The sequence below is a fragment of the Cinclus cinclus genome, chromosome 3 (genome assembly GCF_963662255.1).
Source record: "Cinclus cinclus chromosome 3, bCinCin1.1, whole genome shotgun sequence".
In the NCBI taxonomy this organism is placed as follows: domain Eukaryota; kingdom Metazoa; phylum Chordata; class Aves; order Passeriformes; family Cinclidae; genus Cinclus; species Cinclus cinclus.
The window spans coordinates 846,403-865,692 of record NC_085048.1 but is presented as its reverse complement, the minus strand read 5'-3'; the positions used below and the strand labels follow the sequence as shown (position 1 = coordinate 865,692).

The 19,290-nt window shown below is 53.4% G+C and overlaps 1 protein-coding gene across 3 annotated transcripts in view; it reads left to right on the top strand.

Annotated features, from left to right (window-relative positions):
• The window catches only part of OTOF (otoferlin), an 82,411-nt gene extending 64,646 nt beyond the window's left edge, over nucleotides 1-17,765 (top strand). For 2 of the 3 annotated variants that reach the window (XM_062488362.1, XM_062488361.1), the window contains 18 exons: nucleotides 344-506; nucleotides 1,697-1,767; nucleotides 2,476-2,505; nucleotides 3,301-3,438; nucleotides 3,780-3,846; nucleotides 5,337-5,467; nucleotides 6,250-6,384; nucleotides 6,499-6,636; nucleotides 9,631-9,758; nucleotides 10,217-10,387; nucleotides 10,751-10,911; nucleotides 11,606-11,748; nucleotides 12,491-12,579; nucleotides 13,551-13,649; nucleotides 15,298-15,539; nucleotides 16,550-16,728; nucleotides 16,889-16,989; nucleotides 17,585-17,765. In XM_062488362.1, coding sequence (XP_062344346.1) covers nucleotides 344-506; nucleotides 1,697-1,767; nucleotides 2,476-2,505; nucleotides 3,301-3,438; nucleotides 3,780-3,846; nucleotides 5,337-5,467; nucleotides 6,250-6,384; nucleotides 6,499-6,636; nucleotides 9,631-9,758; nucleotides 10,217-10,387; nucleotides 10,751-10,911; nucleotides 11,606-11,748; nucleotides 12,491-12,579; nucleotides 13,551-13,649; nucleotides 15,298-15,539; nucleotides 16,550-16,728; nucleotides 16,889-16,989; nucleotides 17,585-17,765 — 2,367 coding nt within the window. Of the gene's footprint in view, nucleotides 1-343; nucleotides 507-1,636; nucleotides 1,768-2,475; nucleotides 2,506-3,300; nucleotides 3,439-3,779; nucleotides 3,847-5,336; nucleotides 5,468-6,249; nucleotides 6,385-6,498; nucleotides 6,637-9,630; nucleotides 9,759-10,216; nucleotides 10,388-10,750; nucleotides 10,912-11,605; nucleotides 11,749-12,490; nucleotides 12,580-13,550; nucleotides 13,650-15,297; nucleotides 15,540-16,549; nucleotides 16,729-16,888; nucleotides 16,990-17,584 lie in introns of all 3 variants that reach the window. The other variant, XM_062488360.1, reaches the window with a different exon arrangement.
• Nucleotides 17,766-19,290: the final 1,525 nt, after the last annotated feature.

Below are 19,290 nucleotides of genomic sequence, written 5' to 3'. Positions count from 1 at the left end.
CATGATCCTACTCCTAAGCCCTACTGTCCTTCCCAGTATGATCCCAGATCTAATCCCAGCTGTCCTTCTCAGCGTGATCCTAATTCTGGTCCTAATAGGTCTTCCCACCATGATCCCATTCCTAGCCCCCACCACCCTTCCTAACATGATCCTAATTCTGGTCCTAACTGATCTTCCCAGCATGACCCCATTTCTAATTGCTACTGCCCTTCCCACCATGACCCCATTCCCAGTCCCTACTGCCCTCCCCACCATGATCCCATTCCCAATCCCTATCACTCTTCCCAACCACCAAACCCGACACTCCCAGCCCCTTGATACCCATCCCTCCTCCGCTTCCCAGGACCTCCCGGAGAACGAGCTGCTGCACCCTCCCCTGAACATCAGGGTGGTGGACTGCCGGGCCTTCGGTCGCTACACCCTGGTGGGCTCCCACACCGTCAGCTCCCTGCGCAAGTTCATCTACCGCCCGCCCGACAAGAAAGCTCAGCACTGGAACATGGCAGGTATCAGGGCTGGGACGTGGGGACCCGGGCTGGGACATCTGTGGGAAGAAGAGGGAGGTGGGACAGGGTGTGAGGACCATGAGATGGTTGGTTAACCCTTAGAACTTCTGGGTTCGGGTCCAGCCTTATCCGGAACTCCAAGAAAAGTCCCAACTTCAGCACTTTGATAGTTCTGAGTGGTGAATTTCCTCTTTCCTCCAAGCCCTCAGCTGGAGCCCAGAATTCCTGCAGCCCAAACTGTGGCTTCAAGCCCTTTCCTGTGGTTTCCTCACAGTCATGAGGAGCCACAGGGTAAAATCCATTATTTCCTGTTGATATTTTTGATCTGCACGTCTTGCCTGCTCCCCCAGTTCCTGTAAGACAAGAAAGGTTCACCTCCAACATCTCTGCACCTTCAGGACTCAAGTCCCCAAATTTTCCTCAGGAGTGGAACAGGATTTGGCTGCACTCAGTGTCCGTGGTGGCTGTGAAGAGCAGAGGTCCAGGCCCCTGTCGACCCCAACCACCCCAATCCATCAGCACCTGCAGCAAAACCCATCCCAGACCCACTTCCCACTTATCCCAGCAGACGAGGACTTGGGAGCTGTGGGAATTACTCCTCCCAGCTTTGGGGCTGTAGGCTGGACAAAATTCCCAAGGACGTGTCTGGTTCCATCCACCTGGACCAGGGGTTGTGTCCGAGCCAACTGAGGCTTTCAGGGCAATCTTCTCTGCCTCTTCTCCTCTGGACATTTCTTGCTTATCTTCCACCTTCCTTTGCTCCAGGTGGGATTTTGGTCCTAAAATGCTGAAGGCTGTGTGCTCATTTCCACTGATCCAAACAAGGTGGTCCCACCATGCTCTGGCCTAAATCCTGTAGGACCTCACCTGAACTCTGACCTGAATCCAGAAAGATCTCACTTGAGCTCAGTTCCTGGACTGAATCCTCTAGGATCTCACCTGAACTCTCAGCTTCTGGCCCGAGTCCTGTGAAATCTCACCTGAACTCTCAGTTCCTGTCCTGAATCCTCTAGGATCTCACCTGAGCTCAGTTTCTGGCCTGAATCCTGTAGGATCTCTCCTGAACTATCGATTTCTCCTCTCCACTCTCTCTCTCCCTTTTTCTTTCTCCTTTTCTGTCCTCTCTCCAGCCAAACACCTCAATGGCTACCTGGCCGTGACCAGCAGGGCCCATCGCTCTCGCCCCACAGGGGAGATCGTTGTCAACATGGAACCCGAGGTTCCCATCAAGAAGATGGAAACGATGGTGAAGCTGGAAGCTGTGAGTATCCGTGTGGCAGCACCTCTTTCCTCATGGAATTGCCGATTTCTGAGGGATTTCAGCCTGAATTGGGTAGGCAGCTGTCCCAGGGGTGTTGGCCTGTGTCACTCTGAATGTGCCTGTGACCATTTTTGTGCCCAGGACGGGAATTTCAACTCCTCCTCCCACCCTTCTGCTCCAGAGCTTCCTCCACAAAAGCAGATTTCTGCCAAGGTGCTCTGAGGGCTGGAGCCCCTGTGTTCTGGAGCCAGGCCGGGAATGTAAAACTGGAGAGGAGAAGGATCCAGGGAGAGCTCCGAGCCCCTGGCAGGGTCTGAAGGGGCTCCAGGAGAGCTGGAGAGGGACTGGGGACAAGGGATGGAGGGACAGGACACAGGGAATGGCTCCCACTGCCACAGGGCAGGGCTGGATGGGATACTGGGCAGGAATTCCCTCCTGGGAGGGTGGGAAGGGACTGGACTGGAATTCCCAGAAAAGCTATGGCTACTCCCTGCATCCCTGGCAGTGTCCCAGGCCAGGCTGGACACTGGGGCTTGGAGCAGCCTGGGACAGTGGGAGGTGTCCCTGCCCATGGTAGGGGGTGGGATGAGATGAGCTCCAAGGTCCCTTCCCAGCCAAACCATCCTGGGACTGAGGATTTGCACTCAGCTCAGGGTGTGTCCTTAACCTGCTCTCCCTCTCTCTGTTCCCTTCCATCCCGGCCGGCAGAATTCCGATGCCGTGGTGAAGGTGGATGTGGTAAGTGATGGATCTTCTCTGCATCCCTGCTCCCAGTTCTCTGCTCCCTTCCCAGCCCTTCCAGGACAATTTCAATGGACCAGGACTCATCCCCAGTCCAAGCCTGGCAGGGACATCACCCCTCTGTCCCACGACAGGGACACAGCAGCACTGTCCCCTCAAGGGATGTGACAGTGGCCTCATTCCTGCAGTTTGGGAAGCTCTTTTGGGCCAGGACTTCTCATCCCAGGTGTCCCAGGAGGAGCAGGACAGGGATGTGGGAGGGAGGCTGGGTATTCCCACCACATCCCACCATAGGTGTCCGCTGGGAAAGGCTCCCTTACCCCACCAAGTGGACCCAAGGTGCTTTGCTGTGCACAGTTTGACTCTTGTCATGGAAGATTCCAGAGATTTAGCCTGGGAAATGCAAGGATAAATAGGATGGTGGAAATGTGGAGGTGTTGTGGGACTGCCCTAGCTCTGGAAGTATCCAAGGCCAGGTCAGATGGGGCTTGGAACAACCTTGAACAGTGGAAGGTGTCAGGACTGGAATTGGATGAACTTCAAGGTGCCTTCTCACCCAAACCATTCCGTGATTCTGGCACTGTCTCCACAGCCCTGGTCATCCTTGGCTGTTCTGTGCCTCGGTGTCTGTGGCTGTAGAAGGGAGAAAGTTCATGAGTCCCCCACGCCTGGGGGACTTCACCCAGCACTTCTTCAAGTGCTTCACCCCCCACCTTTGTACTTCCAGAAACTACTCCCTTCCTTTCACCTCATCCCTCCCCTTCCCTGTCTGTGCTTCCCTTGTCCCTTCAGACCGAGGAAGAGAAGGAGAAAAAGAAGAAGAAGAAGAAAGGAGGAGGAGGAGGGGAGGAACCAGATGAGGAGGAGCCGGACGAGAGCATGTTGGACTGGTGGTCCAAGTATTTCGCTTCCATTGAGACGATGAAGGAGGTGGGTGAGGAGCAGCAGTGAGCGGTATCCAGGGGAGATTGTTCCCTTCCTGCGAGGTCTCCCCTAATTCCAGCTCCGTCCAAAACCTTGGGGCTGTGCTTCATCCCATGACTGTTAGGGAATCCCAAAATTGTTCAGGCTGCAAAACCCCTCAGAGCCCGTTGAGCCTGACCATTTCCCAGCACTGCCAAGACTGCCACTGTCCCATTGTCCCCAAGGGAGACAGTCCCACATCCACAGGGCTTCAAATCCCTCCAGGGATGGGAACTCCACCCCTGCCCTGGGCAGTTTTTCCAAGAAAACATTGTTCCTAACATCCAGTGGCTTCCTTTCTCTCCCAGCAACTCCGGCAGCAGGAAGCAGCTGCGGCAGAAGCGGAGGAGAAAGAAGAGATGGAGATTGGAGAGGGTGAGGTGGGAGTGAGAGAGAGAAGATGGCAGGGAAAGGTGGGGCCGGGATTCCTCTTGGTGCTTGGACATCCCTTTGGGAATCTGCCGCAGCTCCCCGGCCAAACCAGGCATTCCCAGAATGTTGTTTTTTCCCAAAAAAGGGACAATTTTTGTGGTTGTTTTCCGCTGCATGTTGAACTCTTTGTCTGCTGTCCTAATGTGGGCAGTGAAGACAAAGAAGCAATTTAACGCAAGCTCTCTCACCTAATTTATCAATTTATATAATTTTATATATTATTTTTTACTTATCGTCATTTTATAAACGTATGAGTTGAATGATGCCCTAAATGTTTTTTTTCTCTGAAGGAAGGCGTGTCTGTATGTCAGCTGGGCTTCTGATCTTGCCTAAATTTGGGGGAGACTAATTCTGTCCCAAAAATTATGCTGGCCAAGAATCCTGGGACTAGTTAGCCAAGGGTGACTTCATCCATCTGGCCATGTCACCAGCAGGGCTGGGAGGGATATCCCTGAGGAATTCCACCCTTGCTCTCCGAATGCCCCATGTCCCCATGACAGGGGTTCGCTGCTGTGCCCAGGTGATGCAAAATCTTTCAGCTGAGTTTAATTCTGAGCCTGGTTTCTTTTGGAAGGTTAATCTTTATAACCTGGGGAAAATGAAGACTTGTCTTGCTGAGTTTGGAGACAGCTCTGAGCAAGTTCTTCTGGACTTGCACTGGTGTGCTCCGTTGTTTTCTGTGTGTCTCTTTAGAATGATCCGTTTCCCTTGGCTCTTCCACTCCTTCCCCCTTTCCTCCTCATCCATGTGAAGTTTTTCCATCTCCCACGTCCATGGATAGCATCCAGCCCTCCTGAAAGCTGGGAGAGGCACCAAGGGGAGGGGATTGCAGAGTGGGGAGGAGTTGCCTTTGAATCCACCTTTTCCAGCAGCCTCTTCCCAGCTCTCCATGACTGGTGGTTGCTCCAAATGAGACTCTGGTGACCTGTGGCTGCAGCTGGTCCCAGACAATCCGAGGCCAGCAGCGTCAAGCACTGTCCCCAACCCCCAGGCTGGGGTTCCACTCCCCAGGCTCCATAAAGCAGGAGAAGTCTCTGGTAGGAGGAACAAAAGGAGCTGCTGTGGGCAGGGCCAGGTTTTCTCACCGCTGTCGAAGTGCTCTGTCCATGTTTTGTAGTGCTCCAAGTGATCCCTGCTCAGGCCAGCACTGGAATTCCCTGCACAGAGATCTCCAGCCTCATGGAGATGCTGTGATCCAGAGCCAAGGAAAGGCAGGACAGGGCTGGGGAGGGACTTGCAGGCAGTGGCAGCTGGCAGCTTTCATACTCCTCTTCTTTGAAGGACCTTGTCCAAGCCCTGCCACATCTCCCCCACCCCTCCTCACTCTCATTTCCATTCCCTCCTTCCGTCCCTCCCTCCTTTCCCTCTCCTCCCTCTGTTCCCCCACCCCTGGACTCAGAGTGATGCCAAACTTGGTGACTCTCCCACAAAAGGCTCCAAGGCTCAGGTGAAGAACAAGGACAAGGACAAGTCCAAGGCACCCAAAGATGACAAGAAAAAGAAGCAGCAGCCTGCCCCTGAGCTCCCCGAGAAGAAGAGCAAGCAGAAGATCGATGAACTCAAGGTACCAGGGGCTGCTTCCAAGGATGATGTGCCTTGGGAAATCTCTGCTGGGGATGTATCCTGGGACAAGGCTTCCCAGCCTCTCTCCATAGCTGGAAGGAGTCTGAGGTGATGAGAAAAGGGTTTGTCCTGGCATAGGCTCATTCCTGGAGGTGTCCCAGGTCCAAGGGAGAGTTTTCCTGCCTGAATATGGCTGGCCCAGACAGGATACAGGACAGGGGTGGCTCTGGTTCAGTGATCCCAAGGATTTCTCAGGATTCATGTTGCCTGTGGTTCTGGAGTTCAGGTGGGGTTTAGACCTGGGTCTTGCACAGAGGGGAAACAATGGCCCCACCCATTGTTCCAAGATTCCCTTTTTCCAAACCAGTAATGCTGGAGATCCTTCTCTTTCCTAGACAAATTAGGCACTGGGAGCTGAGGTGTCCATGTTCACAAAAATCCCAGTATTACTGAAGTTGGAAAAGCCCTCCCAGCCCATCCAGTCCCGGCTGTGGCTGATCCCCTCCTTGTCCCCAGCCCAGAGCACTCAGTGCCACATCCAGGAATTCCTGGGACACCTCCAGGGATGGGCACTGCAAAGCTCCCTGGGCAGTCCCTGCCAAGGCCTGAGCACCCTTTCCATGGAGAAATTCCTGCTGCTGTCCAAGCTGAGCCTGCCCTGGCACAACCAGGCTGAGGCCATTTCCCCTTGTCCTGTCCCTGTTCCTTCTGAGCTGATTGGGTACTCACCACATCTTTTTCTCACCTGTGTATTTATCCTAAATTCCCTCCTTTTAACTTCAGGTCTACAACAAAGAGCTGGAAGCAGAGTTTGACAGCTTTGAGGACTGGCTGCACACCTTCAACCTGCTCCGGGGGAAGATTGGGGACAACGACGACAACGCCTCGGAGGAGGAGCGGATAGTGGGGAGGTTCAAAGTGAGCGGTTGGAATGCTGGCCGGGACTTTGGGGAGGGTGTTTTGGGACGGGTTCACTTCCCTGGAGGCCCCGGGCAGTAGGACTCAGTCGGGCCGTGCCCTCCCTCAAACCAGGGCTCCATGTGCGTCTACAAAGTGCCGCTCCCCGATGACATCGCCAAGGAGGCGGGATACGACCCCACCTTCGGGATGTTCCAGGGGATCCCCAGCAATGACCCCATCAATGTGCTGGTCCGAGTCTACATCGTGCGGGTGAGTGCGATGGGAATTCGGGGTGTGACAGGCGGGACCTGGCGTCGTCTCCCACCCGGAGCTGGTCCCGGTGCCATAGGGATGGTGGGGTTCTGCTCCAGAGCACCTGGACCCAGGATGCAGCTTGGGCACTGAAGAAGTGTCGAGTTTTTCATGGCTCTGGGTCTTCAGAGAGACAGGAGCAGTTGTTGGTTGCTGTGAAGTTTTTTATTGGAGGAATACATCGGTCTCAAAGGTAAAGAGTTCAGAATATTAAAGTCCATGCTAAAGCTTTCTGGCACAGAGCCCCAAGTAGAAGCAGTAGCAGCTCCCTGGCATTTCTTCTTTTTCTTCTTTTTCTTCTTTTTCTTCTTTTTCTTCTTTTTCTTCTTCTTCTTCTTTTTCTTCTTCTTCTTCTTTTTCTTCTTTTTCTTCTTTTTCTTTTTCTTTTTCTTTTTCTTTTTCTTTTTCTTTTTCTTCTTCTTTTTCTTCTTTTTCTTTTTCTTTTTCTTTTTCTTTTTCTTTTTCTTTTTCTTTTTCTTTTTCTTTTACTTTTTCTTTTTCTTTTTCTTCTTCTTTTTCTTCTTCTTTTTCTTTTTCTTCTTCTTCTTCTTTTTCTTCTTCTTCTTCTTCTTCTTTTTCTTTTTCTTCTTCTTTTTCTTTTTCTTTTTCTTCCTTCTCCTCCTCCTTCTCCTACTTCTGCTTCTCCTTTCTCTTCTTCCCCTCCTCCTATGTGTATTGTCTCACCCCAATACAGGGGCTTTTTATTCATAAATCATCCAGTGAGCCAAAGACATGAATTTAAAACATTCTTCCTACACCTATTAGGATCTTAACTCTAAAGTAGTGCCAGTTCTTAGACATAATTTACACATATAGTTCTAATTTTTCACCTAAATGGTTCTATCTGTTCTATCTAGAAATGCAAGCAAAGTTCTTCTATTTTTTTTTTTTTTTGTTATGTCTGGAGCTAAGTTACTGAGCTTTAAACTAGGCTTTAGGGCTACTGAACTTTAAGCTAGGCTTTAGGGCTTTTTACTCTCTTAAAGCACTTAAAGTGTTTTCTTACTTAATACTAAAACTTAAATTTCTACTTCATATCTGTGTGGTGTAATATATTTTAATTTCTCTAAAGATTTTTATTCAATCCCTGAATTCTTTTCTCTCTCTAAGGGACTCAGAGAGGTTTCTATTTTATACACTCCAGCAAAGCAGCTCCTTGGTCATGGAATGGTTTGGGTTGGAAAGGACCTTAAAGCCCATCCTGCTCCACCCCCTGCTGTGGGGAGGGACACTTCCCCCTATCCCAAGTTTTTTTGGGGATATCCCAGGATATCCAGACCCTGTACAGTGTCTCCAGGGCTGTTTGCTTCCAGCACCGGGAACAGGACAGATCCAAGCTCCTGCCAGATCCAGAGACCTCCCTCCTGCAGGTGGGCTGGACCAGCGTGTCCCAGTGCTCAGTTCCCATGGATACTTTGGATCAGCCTGTACTGTGAGGTGTTGGTTCATTCCACACTGCCCCTCCCCCCCCCCCAGGGATGGTTCAGGATGGGAGAGAGTGGGAGAAAAAGAGTGGAATGGGAACTGGCAGGATTGAGGAGATCCTTGAGCCTCCTGGAACCTCCTTGAACATGCTTTCCGTGATCATTGATGTGATCCATGCACATTTTTCCTTTATATATGGAATGCGCTCTGGGAAAAGTCACTTCCTGACCTCTGAAATGATCATCCACGTTTTTCCTCTCACGGGATCACCAAATATTAGTGGCTCATCTTCTTGTTTCCCCTGCCTTCGGTCAGAATCAAGACTGAAGCACAAGAGGCAGAATTTCCGTGTTCAGACTCAGTTGTTTATCAGTTCTTATCTATATTACAGTGAGTCCTACAGCACTTCTAGCCCACAAGCTAAAAGCAAGAAAATGTTGATAAATTTGCTAGTTGCAAGGTCTTTTGAAGCCTAACTATCCAATTAAAAAATTGACATTGATATTATTTATACTTTTGACCCAATAACCAAACACCTGTGACCCCCAGTGCAATTCCTTCCATCCAACCAAAAACTACTACCTAAAACCGAGGAGAAAAAAAAAAAAAGAGCCACTGCCCAAGAACCTCCATCTTGTCCCATACCTATTACTATATTCTAAAACCCCAAAGTCCAAACCCTTCACCATGTGAAATTGCAAACTTTTATTCAACTACACACCTGTGATTCTAACTCCATCACTCCATTTTAAAACCCTTCTCTGAGGCTTCAAGTCAAAAGCAGTGTTCTTTTAGGAGTCAGTGTCAAAAAGCACAAAAAGTTCAAAACTCCCAGCAATCCCCCCTGTCCCCAAGCGTGGGGTTCCGCAGCCAGGCTCTTGGGAGAGATCTCCACCCTGCTGGAAGTACCTGGGATGCCCTGTGCCACCACCTTGTCCTGGTGTTTTACATATGGAACCTCCTTCTGGCTGTGTTCCCCACCAGTCTGGTTCTCCATCCCTGTTCCCACTGGGATACGGAGTCTCCCATCCCTCACCAAGCTGGAATAGCAGACACCAGGTCAGTCAGCCCCAAAAACAGCCAGGACTGGGTCGATGTGTTCTCACGTGGGCTTCTGCTGTTGTGCTGTGGTTGGAGGCGGGATGGGAGAGTTTGGGGATCCTCACCCTCTCTCTGGGGAGAGTCCAGCATGGAGAGGACACAAGGGGAAGGGGATGGATGTCTCGGCATCTTGGCCAGGTTCTTGCGGGGGGCGTTTCCTTAGAATCTCTTTCTTGCCTCTGATGAGATTCCAAAGGTCACTGTGGTGACATCTCAGGACAAAGCCAGTTCCAACCTCTCCCTAAACTAGGACAGGGATTCACATGAGGCAGGAATATTCCCATTTTAATCCAAGACACCATTTCATCCCCATTTCATCCAAGACACTCTGCTTTAGGGACTGAAGTGGCTGGGCATTCTCAGGGCCCATCCCTGAACCCTTGGCTGCCGTGGACAGCACTGACCAATGCCATCTGTTCCCTCCAGGCCACCGACCTCCACCCAGCTGACATCAACGGGAAAGCCGATCCCTACATCGCCATCAAGCTGGGCAAGACAGACATCAAGGATAAGGAGAACTACATCTCCAAGCAGCTGAATCCCGTCTTTGGGAAGTGAGTCTGCGCCTGGAGCTGCCGAGCTGAGCTTGCCAGCCCCCAGACCTGCAACTGAGGTGTCCCATGACTGCTCCTTGAGCTGGAATGATGGGATTTATCCCGCAGCACGGATGTCCTTCCAGGATGTCCTTTGCCAGCGTGTGGTCAGTGTAGCACCAGGAGTTTAGGAGATGAACCTGAAACACCCACTTGGGAACTATTAGATCTAAATTTGAGTGGGAATTAGACACAAACTCAATTTCAGGGCTGTTGGGACATCCAGGTCAAGGATTTAACCCTCCTGTCAAGGGCTGGCAGAGCTGGGGGTTGAGTTAAACCCCACCTCTGCCATCCTGCAGTGATGGATGCAAATTGAACACCATCCATGGATTGGAGCAGGCACACCTCCCCCAGGGGTCTGTCCTGAGGGGCAGCCAGACCCTGCAGCAGCTTTTCTCTGCTCGCCCCAACCCCAGATCCTTCGACATCGAGGCCACCTTCCCCATGGAGTCCATGCTGACCGTGGCTGTGTACGACTGGGACCTGGTGGGCACTGACGACCTCATCGGAGAGACCAAGATCGACCTGGAGAATCGCTTCTACAGCAAGCACCGGGCGACCTGCGGGGTGTCCCAGACCTACTCTATGTACGGGGAAAGCCTTTCCTGCCCCACTTCCCATCACAGGAATCTTCCCCCTTCACTGCCTGCTGATCCTGGAATGATTTGTTTTGGGGAAAAAAAACTCAATCCTACTCAGATAAATGGAGGAGAATGTGTTATCCCTGGTTTTGTGGCCATCACAGTGGAATGGATCGTCAGGAACCCAGGGCAGGAGGGAGGGTCTGGGGGGACTGATGGAACTGGGAAGAGGGGTTTTTGTTGCCTCAAATTCTTTCCCTGGGAATTCTGGGTGCTGCATGGTGCAGTGGGGCTTTTTCTGGCAAAAGGGAAAAAGAAATTCTTGGTCCCCCCAAGCTTTTTTGGCTGATCTTGCCCTCCTGTTCCCAGCCACGGGTACAACACCTGGCGTGACCCCATGAAGCCTGCCCAAATCCTGTCCAAGCTGTGCAAAGAGGGAAAAGTGGATGGGCCGCACTTCGGGCCAGGGGGAAGAGTGAAAGTTGCCAACAGGGTCTTCACAGGCCCCACGGAAATCGAGGATGAAAATGGTATGGCCCCATGGGATCATCCCTTGGGATGGAGGCTCTGGAGGACAGCGGGGGTCTGGGGACTCTCCTCATCATCCAGGGTTGGAATCTCAGAGTAGTTTGAACCATGGAGTGGTTTGAAGTGGGCTTTCGAAGGTCATCTAGTCCAAATCCCCAGAGAAATGTCCCATACCCAGTATGGAACCAGTTACAGAGCCCTACAGAGCCTCCAGGCCAGCGGGTTCCTCTTGGAATCACTCCAGGATATTCTTGGACACTCAAAGCTGCCTCTGGAAATGCTCTCCTAGCAGTGGATGTCCAAAGAGCCGTGGAGAACACCTCATGGCTTTTCCAGCTTTTAGGAAATAGTTATCCATGGGAATGCATTCCCAAACGATGGGAGATGAGGGTTTGTGTCCCAACACACTCATGTGTGCCCAAGAAAGAGGGAAGCAGGCCATGAGAGGTGAAGGAGGAAAGGAAAACATGATTACCGGACATGGGACTGGTTTGGACAGGGAAGACTGAGTGGGGATCTGAACCTCTTACAGGAACAGGAGAGAGGGAAGAGGAGTTAGCAAGTGCCAGCTGAGGGACAAAGTGTTCCCGAGGGATGCAGAGGATGAGGCAGTTCTGCACCTTGGAGCACGGGTGGAGGCCCTGGGTGCTTTGCTGTCCCTGTGTCCCTGTGTCCAGGCTCTCCTTTGTCCTCCAGGCCAGAAGAAGCCAACGGACGAGCACCTGGCGCTGGCGGTGCTGCGGCACTGGGAGGACATCCCGCGGGCCGGCTGCCGCCTCGTCCCTGAGCACGTGGAGACGCGGCCGCTGCTCAACCCCGACAAGCCGGGCATCGAGCAGGTCTCACATTCCAAAGGGGATGGGGGGCAGCCCAAGGGGGCTAAAGCAGCCCTAACGCACCTCAGGGTGGGAAGGTTACCCGGGATGCCAGCAGACAAAAACTCCAGATCCATCCTCATCTGTTTCACATCCCACAGTCCCCACCTGATTTCCCACATCTGGGCGCCTGGGGGCAAAATTCCCAACAGAATCCCAAGCAAAAGAAACTGGGAACTCCCAGGCTGCTGTACAGTGCTGGGAATTCCCTGGAGACCCCGAACCTCCTGGAGTCCTGAGGAGGACTTGGAGCCTGTTTTGGGAGGAATCACAGCCCTGTTGAGTAAAGGGGGGAGAGCAGGAACACAGTTGGGCTGTGGTTGTTTTGCAGACCAAATTTTGGTCAGAAATCTCCCAAAATCCAAGCCTGGGCTGTCCTGTTAAGCCTTTGGTAAGCTCCTTGCAGAGGCTGGGAGCAGAGGAGGGAAATCTCCCCTTGGTGCTTGGCTCACCCTGTTGAGGCTGATCCGAGCTGACATGGAGATCGTGGAATCATGGAATTGTTTGGGCAGGAGGGGTTCTTCAAACCCATCCAGTTTCACCCCCTCCATGAGACCCTTCTGCAGGGGTGGAGAAGGATTCATGGCATGGGAGAAGCTTGTCCCACTACAGATCTGACATGGCCGGAGTGTGGGAAGAGGGAGACACCAGTGGGGAGGGGACAGGAGGGACAAGGGGAGCTGACCGTGCCTCTCCCATCCCGCAGGGCCGCCTGGAGATGTGGGTGGACATGTTCCCCATGGATATGCCAGCGCCTGGCCCTGCCATCGATATTTCTCCCAGGAAACCAAAGAAGTAAGGAGCAGCCCAGCCAACCAATCCCAAGGAAAACCAGAGGTTTGGGGATGGAGCTCCATGGCCAGCCCAACCCTCTGCTTGAGTTCCTCGACCAGGCTGGCATTCCCAGAGATCCCAACACTGGAGACAGCTCCAGAGCTGCTCCTGAGGGTGGTATCCCACGTCTTCCACCCCCTGCAGCTCTAAATCATTCCTGCCTGTGTGAACCAGGAAATTCCATCGTTCCCAAACCTTGGTGTGAAGCCAGGGTGGAGCAGAGTGCCCAGCCCTGAGCTGTTGCTGGGAATGGGCAGGGTTATCCCAGTTTGGACGGGACTTTTCCAGGAGGCGATGGATAGCAGGATGGGTGGTGGAGGCTGCTGGGTGGAACAGCCGATCATTCCAAGCAGGAAAGAGCAGGCAAAGACAGTGCTTGGAGGGGGAAGGAGGACATTTCTTCCTTCTAGTCCTTTCTCACCCTGCTGGCCTTGGTCCTTGGGCCCCTTTCCCTATCCCCTGGCACTGGGATACAGGGATGGCACTGGGAATCCTGATGGAAGCCTCTTGTGCATCCCAGGCAGCCGATGCCTTGGGGGGGAGAGAACATCCTTGGATGCCAGCTGAGAGAGGCAGGAGGGGCTGGAAAAGGTGAAGGAATCCCAGAGATGGGCTCGACCAGGGCATTGCCAGAGGGAGATCCCAAAAGAGGGGGGTTAAGGAAGCTGCAAATCCGCTTCCCTCACCTGGAGACTCCCTGGAGGTGCCATGGCTGTGGCCACATGTCCTGAGCCTCCCTCCAGCCTCCCCTCGCTGCAGGAGCCAGGATTCTGTTCTTCCTCCACCTACTCCCACTGTGGGAACCATTTCCTCTGTCACCAGAATTCCCAGCCAAGCAGATGGGAAGCTTCCCAGGCAGCACCCACCACCCCATCTCATCCCATCCCATTCCTCATTCCAGTACCTCACCTCCCTTTCCCTCCCTGGGGCAGGTACGAGCTCAGGGTGATAGTGTGGAACACGGATGAGGTCATCCTGGAGGACGACGACTACTTCACCGGCGAGAAATCCAGTGACATTTTTGTCAGGGGGTAAGTACAGCCTGGAATTCCATTCCTCCTCCTTTAGGAAGGACTTTGAGATGTTTGAGCACATCTAGAGGAGGGCAACGAGGCTGGTGAGGGTCTTGGAACACGAGCCCTGTGAGGAACGGCTGAGGGAGCTGGGGTTGTTCATCCTGGAGAAAAGGAGACTCAGGGGTGACCTTATCACTCTCTACAACTTCCTGAAAGGTGGCTGTGTCAGGTGGGGCTGGTTTATTTCTCCAGGTAGAACTGACAGAACAAGAGGACACAGCCTCAAGGTGTGCCAAAGGGAATTTAGTTTGGATATTAGGAAGAAGATTTTTACTGGAAGAGTGATAAAGTACTGGAATGCATTGCCTGGGGAGGTGGTGGAGTCACCATCCCTGGATGTGTTTAAAAAAAATTGGATGTGGCACTTGGTGCCATGGGTGAGTTGAAGTCTTAGGGCATGGCTTGGACTCGATGATCTTGGAGGTCTCTTCCAACCTGGTGATTCTGTGAATTCTGTGAATTCTGTAATCACCCGTATTTACAGCTCCCTGACTTCCACACAAAATTTTCCACTCAGACCCCCTTGCCCCATTCCCATAGCAACACAATCTTTTCAGTTATCAAGTCCCTGTTACATCCTCTTGTGCCAGCAATGTCCTCGTTACATCTCTTGTCGGAGTGGTCAGAGTGACCGGACATGATGTCTTCACTTGTGTCCTTGCCTTGAGTTTATCTCTCCCACTGATGCCTGGAGAAGCTCCCTGGAACAGAGGCTAGATAGAGTTAAAGGAATAAAGTGGGGATTTATTAAAAGGCCTTCAAAGGCTTCACTTTGGGTAGTGTAAGAGCCTGGCTGAGGCTAGACCCAAGATGGACCCTGAGCCATGAATTTTCACACTTTCATAAGTTTTGGTCCATTTCCATATTGGGGTTAATTGTCCAATTCCAGCTCCAGGTTCTGCAGTCCCATCCTCCCAGATTCTCTCCTCAGTTCTCTGCTCTTTGCACTTTTTGGGGCTGCAGCTTCAGTGGTGTCCTTGGTTATGGGGCTGGAAAAGGATTGTCTTGTGTGACTGAGCTGTGAGGAGAGCTTGTAACACTTGATATGAAATTCAGAGTTTAATTTTTATTAATGCAGCACAGAGTCTGGAAAATACGGAAGCTAAAACTTAAGGCATCACAGGGGCAGCCACAGCTTCTCTGGGCACTCTGTGCCAGACCCTCCTCACCCTCACAGGGAAAGAATCCTTCCCAATATCCCACCCAAATCCCCCCTTTCCCAGTGGGAAGCCATTTCCATTGTCCTGTCCCTCCAGGCCCTTGGCCAAAGTCCCTCTCCAACTCTGTTCTGATCCCTTTCCATCCTCCTCTGCTTCAGCCTATCCAACAGTGCTCCCAGCTCAATTCCTCAACATCTCACCCTGGGGAAGCCATCAGACAACCCTCTTGAATCTTTTTCTCCTGAAGTTCTCTGTTCCCTCTGAGATCCTCCTGCCCCTTGGATTTGCTGCCGCAGTGTCTGGAGCAGCCCCAGCTCCTTGCTGATAACTTTCAGGTCCTTCCAGTCCTGGAGACACCCTGGCTGCCTGCACAGGGTGGTCCTGTCCCCTCTCCTGCCCCCCATAAACCTGTGCTTCCCACCCTCACCCCCCGGGCGCTGCAGGTGGCTGAAGGGGCAGCAGGAGGACAAGCAAGACACAGATGTCCATTACCACTCCCTCACTGGTGAGGGCAACTTCAACTGGCGCTACATCTTCCCCTTTGACTACCTGATGGCCGAGGAGAAGATCGTCATCTCCAAGAAGGAGTCCATGTTCTCCTGGGATGAGACCGAGTACAAGATCCCAGCCCGCCTCACCCTGCAGGTCTGGGACGCTGACCACTTCTCGGCCGATGATTTCCTGGGTACGTGGAGTGTCCAGAGCATCCCACAAACCCCTCAGGCTGCTGCGGGATGGGAGCAGGTGGGATGAGAGGGCAGGAAAGGTCTGCAGAGGGTTCTGGACAAGGTGGATCCACGGGGCAAGGTCAAGTGCCAGGTCCTGAACTGGGATTACACCAACCCCACAGAGCACTCCCAGCTGGGAAAAAGGGGCTGGGAAAGGCCCTGAGGGTGCTGTGCCAGTGGCTGGACTTGAGCCCAGGTGTGCCCAGGTGGGCAAGAGGCCAGTGGCCCCTGGGCTGTGCCAGCTCTGGGGTGGCAGCAGGGCCAGGGCAGTGCCTGTCCCCTGTGCTGGCACTGCTGGGACACCTCCAGTGCTGGGGGCAGCTCTGGGCCCCTCCTGACAGGAGAGCCCTGGAGGGGCTGGAGCGTGTCCAGGGAAGGGAACGGAGCTGGGGAAGGGGCTGGAGCCCCAGGAGAGGCTGAGGGAGCTGGGAAAGGGGCTGAGCCTGGGGAAAAGGAGGCTCAGGGGGGACCTTGTGGCTCTGCACAACTCCCTGACAGGAGGGGACAGCCAGGGGGGGTCGGGCTCTGCTCCAGGGAACAGGGACAGGACAAGGGGAAATGGCCTCAGGCTGGGCCAGGGCAGGCTCAGCTTGGACAGCAGCAGGAATTTCTCCATGGAAAGGGTGCTCAGGCCTTGGCAGGGGCTGCCCAGGGAGCTTTGCAGTGCCCATCCCTGGAGGTGTGCAAGGAATTCCTGGATGTGGCACTGAGTGCTCTGGGCTGGGGACAAGGAGGGGATCAGCCACAGCTGGGACTGGATGGGCTGGGAGGGATTTTCCAAAGTTCATGTTTCCATGATTCTGAAATCCCTTTTTCTACTGCCCGTGTAGCCAAGACACCCCATTCTCCTACCCAGAGCTGGCTCAAAGCTGCTCCCCAGGACAGGAGATGCTGATCCAGCCCATCTCCATCCAAGGATTTGACCTTTTTGGCATGCCAACCTCTGTTCTCCCCTTTGTCCTGCCAGGGGCCATTGAGCTGGATCTGAACCGTTTCCCCCGGGGAGCCAAGACATCCAAGCAGTGCAGCCTGGAGATGGTGACCAGTGAGGCTGAGCTGCCCATGATCTCCATCTTCAAGCAGAAGAGGGTCAAAGGCTGGTGGCCCTTTGTGGCCAGAGATGAGAACGATGAGCTGGAGATCACTGTAAGGATGGGGAAAAGGGAGGGTTTACCTCTTGGGAACTGCACTTTTTGTGGCCACCTTCCATCCCCCCACATGGCTTTGTCCCCTCGGGTCCTTCTGGCCTGGGGGGTGGAGTTGGGGGCACGTCCCAGGCCTCGGCACAGCTCTCTGCTCCCTGCAGGGCAAAGTCGAGGCGGAGCTGCACCTTCTGACAGCGGAGGAGGCTGAGAAATCCCCTGCTGGGCTGGCTCGAAATGAGCCTGATCCCCTGGAGAAACCCAAGTGAGTAGGAGAAGCCTCTCTGCAGCAGGGACATGGGATTATGGGTTTCTATTCCCACCTGGAGCACTGCATCCAGCTCCGAGCCCCACAGCAGGAAAGACACAGACCTGTTGGAAAGGAGCTAGAGGAGGCCACGGAGATGTTCCAAATCTGGATCTCCTCTGCTCTGGAGCCAGGCTGGGAGAGCTGGGGGTGCTCACCTGGAGAGGAGAAGGATCCAGGGAGAGCTCCGAGCCCCTGGCAGGGCCTGAAGGGGCTCCAGGAGAGCTGGAGAGGGACTGGGGACAAGGCATGGAGGGACAGGACACAGGGAATGGCTCCCACTGCCACAGGGCAGGGCTGGATGGGATACTGGGAATTAGGAATTCCTGTCTGGGAGGGTGGGGAGGGGCTGGACTGGAATTCCCAGAGAAGCTGTGGTTGCACGTTGGATCCCTGGCAGTGTCCCAGACCAGGTTGGATGGGGCTTGGAGCAGCCTGGGACAGTGGGAGGTGTCCCTGACATGGCACGGGGTGTAACAAGATGAACTTTTAAGGTCCATGAATCCTTTTTCCATGATCATGGATTAACAACGGGTGCTTGGTTCCCCTGCAGCCGCCCGGACACGTCGTTCATCTGGTTCCTGAACCCACTCAAGTCCATCAAATACCTCATCTGCACCCGCTACAAGTGGCTCATCATCAAGATCGTGCTGGCCCTGCTGCTCCTCATCATGGTGGCCCTGTTCCTCTACAGCATGCCGGGATACATGGTCAAGAAGCTGCTGGGAGCATGAAGGGCGGGAGCCTGTCCTGTGTCCCCAGCTCCCAGCCCTCCCAGCCCCATGTCCATCTCCTCCCTGTGACCTCTGGGCAGCCCTGGGGGCATCTCCCTCCCTGTTGCTGGGTGTCTTCTTTGCATTCCTTCTCTGTGGGTCCCATTCAGGCTCTAGTCCCAGGGAAATGGGGCGGGAGCACGGCACAGATCCCCAGACTCTGCATCCCACACCGAGGGCTGGGAGAGATGCCCAGATGGCTCCTGTGGGAGTCTCCGAGGCCTCTGCCCATTGGGGTCGTGACTGGTGCCTTCCTGGGAATCAGGGGAAGGAGAGGAGAGCGGGGGCTGCATCACTGGAGTGATGTGGGAGTGCTCCAGAAAGGAGCATTCCTTAGATGGATGTTCAGGACCCAGGATGGAGCCGGGAGCTGGGATGGAGCAGCTGGGGACGTGCCAGCCCCACCAGAGTGAGGGCACCGAGCATCCCCAGTGCCCGTCCCCACTGCCAGCACCACCCCTGCTGCACTCAGAGGTCACATTCCCTGGCACAGGGATCTGTCCAGCCTCAGGAATGCTGAACACGGTGCCCCAGCAGGTCCCACAGAGAGCCCTGGGCTGGGCCAGGGGCAGACCCTGCCCTTTCCTCCCACGGCTCCAGACGTGTCCTACAGCTGAAACATCTTCCCAAGATCACCCCACCCAGAGGTGGCTGTGGCTGGACACCCCCAGGGCTCACAGCTCCTCTGGCACAGTGTGAGCTCCCGGTGTCCTTCTGGATTCTCCGTGTATTTTGTTTGGCTTGGTAATTCCTGTGGCTGGAGTCCTTCTGGCCACGTGGGAAGGGCTCTTTTCCTCGTCTCTCCGCGACATCCAGCTGCTGCAGAGCTGCCTTTCTCAGCTCCCGGTGTGCAAAGGCCCCCACTGAAGAACTGAGGACATCTCAGAGATGTTTTAATGAGGATATTACTGTTCCAATCCGTCAATAAAAACCAGCTTTCACATCCGGGTTCTCATGGTAGTGGGTGTCGTGGTTTGACTCTGACCAAATGCCAGGCGCCTACAAAAGCTGATCCTTCAGGAAAAAAAATAACAAAGGGTTCATGAGCTGAGATGAGGATTGGGAGAAGACAGTCTAAGGGCAAAACCAGTTCAAATTTGAAGGGATAAAGTAAATTCATTATTAATAGAGTCAGAGCAGGATAATGAGAAATAAAAGAAGTTTTTAAAACATTTTCTCCCCCCTCAGCCCCTCCCTCTTTCCTGTGAACAACTCATGCACGGACTCAGATCAGTGGGGATACTGAGATGTTTATTGCGAGAAGCAAGCTGGTTTTGTACACTTCTTCAAGGCACCGTAATTCTTTATAAGGTATTTCTTCACTAAGCAACCCATCACGCATTGCCACATCAGCAACACACTTTGATGTCCTTGAGAGGCTCCCATAAAATTAAATCACATAAAGCAGGGATTTATTAAAAGGTCTTCAAAGGATTCACCTTGGGAAGAGCCCAGGCATGGCTACACCCCAGATGGACAACAGGTC